The 10,800-nt window shown below is 35.6% G+C and overlaps 1 protein-coding gene across 1 annotated transcript; it reads left to right on the top strand.

Moving 5' to 3' along the window:
- The first annotated feature begins 382 nt into the window (after positions 1–382).
- Positions 383–1,971, top strand: LOC137717174 (uncharacterized). Its single transcript, XM_068456476.1, has 3 exons — positions 383–469; positions 1,039–1,305; positions 1,522–1,971. Exons 1-3 carry the CDS (start codon positions 383–385, stop codon positions 1,969–1,971), a joined length of 804 nt encoding a protein of 267 aa, XP_068312577.1.
- The last annotated feature ends 8,829 nt before the right edge of the window (positions 1,972–10,800 follow it).

The following is a 10,800-nucleotide window of genomic DNA, read 5'->3' as shown; positions in this document are numbered from 1 at the left end:
ACAAAAGGGGAGGGGTTTCTCAATAATCGGAATTTGGAGAAAATGTAGAAGAGACTTGATCCGATCCAGTTCAGCAGCTGTAGTAGATAGTGCCCGATATTCAGCCTCCGTTGATGATCTAGATACGGTGTTTTGTTTCTTGGACATCCATGAAATAGGGTTAGAACCCAAGAACACCACCATTCCAGTAGTTGACCTTCGATCATTAAGATCTCCAGCCTAATCTGCATCACTATATGCAGTTATATCAAGAGGGCCTCAGACATATTGAATACCACAACCTCGAGTGGCCTTTACGTACCAGAGGATCCTTTTTACAGCCACAAAATGTGATTCCATTGGTCTTTGCATAAATTGACAGACCTGATACACTGCAAAAGCAATGTCCGATCTAGTAAATGTCAAGTATTGTAGGGCACCAACCAAGCTCCTATACAATGAAGGATTATTGTACGGCTTTCTATCATCTGTGAGCAGTCTATTGTATGGCAAACATAGGGTAGCACAAGGTTTGGATAATAGCATGTTGGACTTAGTTAAGAGATCAGTAACATACTTATCTTGGGAAAGAAACAAGCCATCCTTATTCTGCACAATTTGAATCACCAGAAAGTAGTGAAAGGGTCCCAAATCTTTTATTTCAAACTCCTTAGCAAGGGATCAAATGACTTTAGTGATAACATGTGTAGCACTCCCTGTTATGATTATGTCATCAACATATAAAAGCAAGATCACCAAAGAATTATCAACAGTTTTCACAAACAATGATGAATTTGCATATGTAGACTTGAATCCCAAAGATGGTAGAAAAGTAGTGAATCTCTCATTCCAGGCTCGTGGTACCTGTTTCAAACCATATAGTGATTTATGTAACCTGTAAACATAATCTGCATGCTTTAGATCAACAAACCCAGGTGGCTATGTCATATAGACCTCTTCTTGCAATATGCCATGGAGAAAGACATTTTTCACATCCAATTGTCTTAAAGTCTTCTCAAAAGTGTGCTTACCAAATGTTTGTTGTTAGTTCTTTGTCAGGATTTCTACGTAATTGGCAACAATGGTGACTGCTGCTCAGTTATAGATTCTACAATCTCCGATTGCGTTTTGATTTCATCCGTCTCAAGCTCGGTAAATGTGAAATTGGATGAATCAAATTACTTGGGTTGGCATTTCCAGATGGAGTTGCTTCTTGAAGGACATAGCATAATTGGTTTTGTTGATGGTTCGATGCCTTGTCCTGCTCAGTTTTGTCATGAATCTTCTGGTGATTCTGCTACAAAGGTTCAATCTAATGACTACAAGGTGTGGAAAATGCATGATAAAGCATTAATGTAGTTGATCACTGCAACATTATCTCCAGCTGTGATTTCCTGTGTCATTGGGAACACTAGCTCCAAAGAACTGTGGATTCACCTTCGAGAACAATTCTCTACAATCACAAGAACGAGTATATTTCAACTTAAATCTGAGCTGCAAACCATAAAGAAAGGTAATGATTATATCACCATGTATTTGCAGAAAATTAAAGAAGCACGAGATTTGTTGTCTGCTGCTGGTGTATTTTTTGATGATGATGATATAATCATTATTACACTAAATGGTCTGCCTGCTGAGTTCAACATAATAAGATCTATGATTAGGGGCCATGAAACTGTGATATCATTAAAAGATCTTCGGTCTCAATTGCTTGCTGAAGAAACTCTGGTTGAAACTATTCCTCCATCACTAGTGTTATCTGCACTAATGGCACAAACCAATGGTCTGCCATCCAAGAATCAATCTTTTTCCAATTCTGGTGGAAATTGTGCTAGTTCTAATTCCAATGCATATAAGTCCTTTAATCAAAATGGTAAAGGAAAAAATCAGTTTGGAAACAACTTCAATCCGAAATATTATAATGGCAAGAATTTTCATTCAAGTCCGGCACCTGGCATTCTTGGTACATCACCACCAAGAACACAGAACTAGGTTTTCAGGCTCAAATTTGTCAAATTTTTGGGAAAAATAATCATTTGGCGTCTACATGTCGATTCAGAAATACCAATGTCTCCCAAGGTTGTCAAATCTGTGGCAAGCACAATCATCTTGCTAACACCTGCATATATCGAAATAGAAGTGGTGCATCAAGCTGTCATGTATGTGGGAATCCATACCATACTGCAGAAACATGTTTTCAGAAGAATGCAATGTCTCAAATGAGTGCTATGCATGTTGCAACAACCAATGCTACTTACTCTTCATTCTCAGTGCCATCAGCTCCATCCCAACAACAAGTTTGGCTTACTGATTCTGGTGCAAATAATCATATGACCTCTGAACTGGGAAATCTCTCATTGTCAACCCCATATCCTTCAAATAAAATCATTTAAACAGTTAATGGTGAAGGTTTAGCTATCTCCCATATTGGTTCTAGTCTTCTCAAAACTCCAATGCAGCCTATTAGGCTTAATTCTGTTCTATATGTGCCAAAACTGTCTCAGAATTTATTATCTGTGCATAAGATCTGTTTGGATAATAACTGTTGGTTGATTTTCGATACTTTTTCATTTTGGATTCAGGACAAAACCACAGAGAGGATACTCTACAAAGGGATATGTCATAATGGATTGTATCCTATCATCCCATCATAGTCTCATCCGGCTATCAATAAAGGAGGAATTGCAGCTTTTCTGGGAAAACAAGTTACAATCAGTATTTGGCATAAGAGACTAGGTCATCCCTCTAATTCCATTGTCTCTCAAGTTTTAACTTCCTCTCATGTTTCCTGTGTTGCTGATAAAGATCTTTTTGTGTGTCAACCATGTTTAGAGGGCAAATTTAGTAAACTACCCTTTTCTTCTTCAGGAGAAAAATTTGTAAAACCCTTTGACATTGTCCACAGTGATGTATAGGGTCTTGCTCCTTGTGTTTCTCTAGAAGGATTCAAATATTATGTCACATTCATTGATCATTGTACAAAATATTGCTGGATTTTTCCCATATGCAATAAAAGTGATGTTTCTAGTATATTTGTTTCCTTTTACAATTTTATCTTCACTCAGTTTCAAACATCCATTAAAACTCTCCACAGTGATGGTGGTGGTGAATATATAGGTAAAGCATTTCAAAAGTTTCTATCTGATAAAGGAATAAAGCATTAATTGTCCTGCTCTCACACAGCAGAAAATAATGGGATAGCAGAAAGAAAACACAGACATATCATTGAAACATCCATCACTTTATTACAATCTGCTTCCTTACCATCTTTGTTTTGGTCTTTTGCTTGTCAAACCTCAATATATTTGATTAATAGGATGCCATCTCCGTTATTGGGAAATAAGTCTCCATTTCAATTGTTGTACAACTTTATACTTGAAATACAACATTTGAAAGTGTTTGGGTGTTCTTGTTACCCTTGGTTGAGGCCATACACTAGTACCAAATTAGATCCCAGAACAACAAAATGTGTATTTTTGGGGTATGCATCCAAGTATAAAGGTTTTCTCTGTTATGATGTTTCTAAAAAGAAAATGTATGTTTCTCAACATGTCCTATTTGATGAGACAGAGTTTCCTTATCGTTCTCTGGTGCCTAGATCTCACCCTGGTTCTTTTTCATCACTACCATCACATATACCAATCCCAAATCCAGTTCCAGATCACAGTAATGTTCTTATGTTTCCACAGTCACATCAACCCTCGACTTTAAATTCATCATCCGGTTCTATACCATTAGATTCTATCCCAAGTGTCATGCCAAATACTGGACTACATCAATCTTCCGCAGATTCTACTCCAGTCCCAATTGCAATTTCAAGTTCCAATACAGACGGTTCTTCTGATACTCAATCTTCATCAACAACACAGCCTTATCCTCTACACTTTCTGTGGTACCTGAATTCCAACCTGACCAACTGCAAGTGGTTCTCCCTATTCCTCCAGTTAACTTACATCCAATGCAGACACGGTCAAAGAGTGGGATTGTTAAAAACATTGCTCTACTTGCTACTGTTCATGAAAATGGAGGTGTTGATTTGACTCAAGTGGAACCTGCAACATATAAATCTGCATTGAAATCTCCAGTTTGGTATGATGCTATGAATGATGAGATCTTAGCTTTACATAATCAAGGTACATGGTCTTTGGTTCCATTGCCCAAACACAAGAACTTAGTTGGGTGTAAATGGGTGTATAAGATAAAAAAGAATGATGATGGTTCAATTAGGAGATATAAGGCACGACTGGTGGCAAAATGATTTAGTCAAGAAGACGAAACCAAACGTAGAAATACTGATGAAATACCCCAATTTACTAGAAAAGATCATAAATCCACAGAGAAAATATCACAAAGAGAAGATTGTAGAAGCGGAAGCAAATGAAACCAAGATCGAAAGACCGCCAAGCTGCTATGCTTGTTTAGGCGAATGATACCATGTAAACAATTGAAGAATGTTGATAAAGATAGTTATGTAGAAAGAGAGACGAAGAAGAGAAGATCGAGAGTTAGAGAGAGGAGAATTTCAGAAAACATATTATCTTTCTTATTAGTTATAAATGATGGTTACAAGGTTTATATAGTTTGTATTGGTAGCTTACACTCTAAGCTACACAATAACAAACTTTAACTAACTTCTTTAATCTCTTGACACATATCTAATTCACAACCATAGGATCTTAATACTCCTAACAAAAATCTCTAGCTGTTTACACATGGTAAGATGATATCATTCAGAAAAATGCCAAAACAAACAGATGAAGCTTGAAGTTGAATCACCTACCCACTAACAACTTTTTAATGAAATATATGACTGATTGGTTGGACTTTTGTGGTTCTGTAAAAATATAAAGTACTATTGAATATTATCATGGTCTAAAATGGAAAATGTGGATCTCTTTCTAATATCTGTAGAGTAATTTAAGGAAGAATTCTATGCCAAACAAAATAAAAACAACAAAGATGTGTACCATTAATATTAGGGGTGATCAAATAAAGGTGGAAATATTTCCGTATATATTCACGACTCTTTACATTTACCTTCTTGTACGTCTTCTCACATATGGTGAATTTTCAATTCAAATATATGGACAATATGAACTTGTTGACGTGGAGCACGTGAACCATTGGGCTTCACACATAGGTCAACTTACTCTGATACCATGAAGAAGTTGAGGTTTCACCATAAAACCAATTGGCAATATGGAGAGTTGTCCAACCTCTTAGCCCTTGTAAGGTTTCTTCTTTTACCAATGTGAGACTCTTTTCCTTTCACATTCTTACATTAATTTCATTAACAACGTAGTATACTTAAATATGCACATGATTCATGCTAATTTGAAAGAGTTGATTTTTTTTTCTTTTTCAATAAGGCAAAACAAAGGATGGGAGTTTCGAACTCAAACTTTGAGTGTGGAGGGTAGCAAACTCTTTTTCTTTTTCTTTTCTGGTGGAATAGATTTGCATACTATATCGATCTAGAAGTAGACCGATAAGTCCCAGCAAAAGGACTGGACATTGCTTTATTGGTGAAGTCAAATGAAAGACCGAGCACGTTTAAAGCACATCTTATTATGTAAATATGTAGTTGTATCACTTCAACAAGTATGTATGATCACTGCCGTCATGTCCATCTAGGATGTTTCCCTTCCCACCTAAATCAATTACCAGACCTACCAGCCCCTGCCGAGTCCCACAAATTATTAAAAAAGAGGACATCCTGGTCAATTTCCAAAAGCTCAAGTGTGTATTTGCCACTTTAATCCAACTTAAAGAAGAAGATCACGACTCACGTGCATCACGAGTCCCCAGTTCCCATGACATGTGTGGTGTGGGACGAGTCAGGAGTCAGAAACATAAATACGTCGGGAATGGAATGGGGCCTCGATCAGACTTATGAAAGCCAACTTTCCTCTTTCGTTTTTTTTTCAAGAAAAATAAGGTTTCCGGAAAAGAAAGTTGGCTACGCCTCCCATGATTTCTCTCTATGCACTACTTAACTTGATGTTGCCAAAGCACCTGACTGAACTCAACCCTCTTTTTTTTTTTTTTTTTTTTTTGTTAACAACTATGGCATGAAGCACCTGATTCTCTCTGCCAAGTGCTAGTTTTGTCTCTCACCTGAAACAAAACAAGTTCCAAAATTCGCACTTTCAAATATATATGTAATACATGTTGGAACTTGTGAACTAATATAGTCCCACATCGCCCATTCCACATATTTAGCTCCTCTTTATAAGTGTTTTCCCTCACATATAATTTGAAAGAAATTGGACCAAAAACATGAACCTTGGCTTTGAACCTGGAAGGTTTGAGTATAAATATTATATGTTATAGATGGACCTTGGGCTTGAATGGAAGAAAAACACAAGTTCAATTTTTACGTTTTTGATTTTAAGGATTTAGTTTTTCCGAAATGATATGAACAATTACATCCTTTCTGGAAGGATAAGTTTGAACAGACATAACTATTCACGAATGCCATTATATATATGGCCGAGATATCAGAAACGTAGATATCAATTCCATCGCTTCCTTTTCATTCTTAGAGAAACGCCACAGTCAATTCGCCAAGAATCCAAATTCGAGTGCAAGAACTTGGGTTAGATAGTTGTATCCTGCAAAATAGACGTCCGTTGAACTACAGCATTGATGTAGGGGTGAATTTCTGTCTTAGGAGATTGCTACTGCAAGCCTCTATCTTCATAAACAAGTTAGTATTTTGTGATTTTATATGCAATTTCATTAATTGTTCTTATTTTGATATATTGTATCTGTTTTGTAATATTCATTCAAAATAAACTATCCAAATTATTATATACTATATACTTGATATTTGATTGGTTTTAACAATCTAAGACAAAAATTTCTACCATGGATCAATCAAATGTTGGTGTCATCAAGCAACACGTTGAGAAACCTGAGAAATTCAAGGGAGTTGATTTTAAACTTTGGCAACAAAAGATGTTGTTCTACTTAACAACTCTGAACTTGAGTCACGTCATTACTTCTGAGGCCCCTAAAGCACCAAAAGAGGGAGATATTCCTATCGAAATTCTGCAGGCTATAGAAGCCTGGACTCACAGTGAATTTCTATGCAAGAACTACATTTTGAATGTTTTAGATGACTCTCTGTATGATGTTTACTGATCATATAAAACAGCTAAAGAACTGTGGGAGTCTTTGGACAAAAAGTACAAGTCTAAAGTGGCTAGTTCCAAGAAGTTTGTGATTCGAAAATTTCTGAATTATAAGATGAGTGACACCAAGTTTGTTGTCAAGCAAGTTGAAGAACTCCAAGTGATTGTTCATGAGTTAGATGAAGAAAATCTTGGTCTGAAAGAAGGTTTTGTGGTTGGCGCTGTTATAGAGAAATTGCCTTTGAATTGGAAAGACTTTAAGATTTATCTGAAACATCTAACTGAAGACATGAGCATAGATCAATTAATTCTCAAACTGCATGTGTATAAAGATCATCACAAAAATGAGAAGTATGATGTCTCATCGCTGGAGGCAAAAGCCAATGTTGTGGAATGAGGAGACTCACACAAGGCAAAGCACCATCAGAAAAATAAAGGCAAGGATGCTGCAAAGAAAGCACTGACTGCTGCGAAAGGGAAAACCTTTAAGAAAATCAAAGGAAGTTGATGGGTTTATGGAAAAACAAGTCATAGGGCAAATAATTGCCGTCACAAGAAAGATCAGAATACTGAGAATACCAATCAAGCAAACATTGCAGAAGACAAGTTTGTTGCTGTTATATTTGAAGTCAATTTATTGACTAATTTCAATGACTAGTGGGTTGATACAGGAGCAACAAGACATGTTTGTGTTGATCGAAATTTATTTGTTTCTTACCAATCAGTTGATGGTGGAGAAAATTTGTACATGGGAAATGCAACTATATCTGCCGTTGCAAGGAAGAGAAAAGTGACACTCAAACTCACTTATGGAAAAAAGCTTTCACTCACCAATATTCTACATGTTTCTGATATTCGCAAGAATCTGATCTCTGGATCGCTTCTAAGTAACAAAGGTTTCAAATTAGTCTTTGAATCTGATAAGTTTGTAATCACCAAGGGTGGGGTGTATGTGGGAAATGGCTACCTGGCTGAGGGGCTTTTCAAATTGAATGTACTTTCTGTTGATGCTATTAATAATAATACCAAGCCTAGTGCTTCCTCTGTTTACTTGATTGAGTCCTCTACATTATGGCATGCAAAATTAGGACATGTTAATTTTCGTTCTCTTCAACAAATGGTTAACTTAGGCTTATTGCCCAAATGTTCCATGAACAAAGTGGAAAAATCCAATTATGCAAGACACTCATATAAATCAGTGGAAAAATCCAACGAAATATTTCGTTTAATCCATTGTGATCTTTGTGATTTCAAGTCCACACCAACTAGTGGAGGAAAGAACTCCTATATTTCTTTCACTGATGATTGCAGCAAGTATTGTTATGTCTATTTGATTCATAGCAAAGATGAAGCTTTAAACATGTTTAAAACATTTAAAGCCGAAGTCGAAAATCAACTAGACAAAAGAATAAAAGTCTTAAGGTCGGGTAGAGGTGGTGAATACGAATCTAATGACTTTGCAGAATTTTGTTCGAAACATGGAATAATACATCAAACAACATCACCATATACTCCTCAACAAAACGGAATGGCTGAATGGAAAAATCGAATGTTGAAAGATATGATTAATTTCATGTTAAATAGTTCTAGTGCACCACATAATTTATGGGGCAAGGCACTTCTTGCTGCCAACACAATATTGAACCGAATTCCACATAAGAAGACCAATCAATCTCCTTATGAAATCTGGAAAGTTAGGTTACCTACATATAAAACGTTGAAAGTGTGGGGTTGTCTTGTGAAAGTTCAAGTGCCTCTTCCGAATAGACAAAAACTTGAACCAAAAACAGTAGATTGCATATTTATTGATCACGCCAATAATAGTTTAGCATACAGAATTTTGGTTCATAAATATGAAATTGCAGACATTCATGTAAATACAATACTTGAATCTGCAGAAGCTGAGTTCTTTGAGGAATTTTTCTTTACAAAGATTGGTCATATGTTTTGAACAAAAGAGTACATGATGATACTACGAGAAATGATGACGATAATCATGCTTCAACTTATTTTCTATCCATAGCAAAGACTTTACTAATTTAGTTAGTATCTTATTTTCTATTTAAATGTGCGGTATTGCTCGAGTTTGAATAGAAAATGTGGGGTATTGTTGGAACTTGTGAACTTGTGAGGGACATATAGTCCCACATTGCTCATTTTCCACAGATTTAGCTCCTCTTTGTAATTGTTTTCCCTCACTTATGGTTTGAAAGAAATTGAGCCAAAGCCATGGACCTTGGGCATTGGACTTGGAGGGTTTGGATATATATATATATATAAATATAAATATATATATATATATATTAACTGTCAAAGATGGGCCTTAGACCTTGGGGCTCTTGGGCTCGGATGGAAGAAAAACACAAGTCCAATTTTTACGTTTTTTTATTTGAAGGATTCAGTATGTTCGAAAGGATAAGAACATTTACATCCTTTCTGGAAGGATAAGTTTGAACAAACATAACCATTCACGAATGCCATTGTATATATGGCTGTGATATTAGAAATGTAGATATCAATTCCATCGCTTCCTTTTCATTCTTCTCAGAGAAACACCACAATCAATTCGCCAAGAATCCAAGTTCGAGTGCAAGAACTTGAGTTAGATAGTTGTATCCTGCAAGATAGACGTCCGTTGAACTAAATGCAATGGTGTAGGGGCAAATTTCTGTCTTAGGAGATTGCTACTGCAAGCCTCTATCTTCATAAACAAGTTAGTGTTTTGTGATTTTATATGCAATTTCATTAATTGTTTATATTTTGATATATTGTATCTGTTGTGGAATATTCATTCAAAATAAACTGTCCAAATCATTATATACTATATACTTGATATTTGATTGGTTAACAATTCATACATCAAGCCACTTGCAGTTTCATGCCCACCAAAAGATCATTCAACAGTACATTACATGACTTATCCATATGTGGTAAGAGTCATGGCTTCTGTACTTTTACATATATTAAACCTGGTAGTTACTTGGTAATAGCAAACTTATATGCCAATCTCAATAAATATTCATGTATTTTAGTCTTCTTGCTTGAGAAGTTTGATTGGTTCAATATCAATATTGTAATCCCTCCTTTCTATTCAATACCATTCTTCTCGACTTTGAACTTTCAGCTGCATCTAACAATGTCCAACTATATCTTGTTTTTTGACTTCTTATTCAGTTACTTTACAAAAGAAATTAAATACTCTACACCAATGGACATTGAGCATCCATTTATCTGACCCAGTGATATATTTATATTATCTTATTAGATGTTGATTGTCCCAATGTAGTTTTCTTTTGCGACTAAATTACGATATTTTCGGAGACTAAATTATGATATTTGAAATGATCAAGTGCGTGAGCTGTTTATGCTATGTAAAAGTAATATGTGCATGTGTACACCTATGATATGTTTGTAACTTATCGCTAGAGTGATAGACGAATTATTATTATTATCTTTTATCGACTCATTATAAAACTGATAATAAATTAAAGTTGATGGATTTTTCTTATTGAATGCTTTGTCGAAAGTGTCCCGATAATGAATTATTTATTCAATATGTTCGGAGTATCGCACTGGGCTACATAAGTGGGATCCACTATTATGTGACAAGTTCCTGATCATGAAAATTAATTCTTACAGGATTTAAAACTCCAAAAATGTGGGTGACATTTGAAAAAATTGCTCC

This window comes from Pyrus communis, chromosome 15, assembly GCF_963583255.1.
Source record: "Pyrus communis chromosome 15, drPyrComm1.1, whole genome shotgun sequence".
Lineage (NCBI taxonomy): Eukaryota > Viridiplantae > Streptophyta > Magnoliopsida > Rosales > Rosaceae > Pyrus > Pyrus communis.
This window is presented reverse-complemented; position numbering and strand designations above follow the sequence as displayed.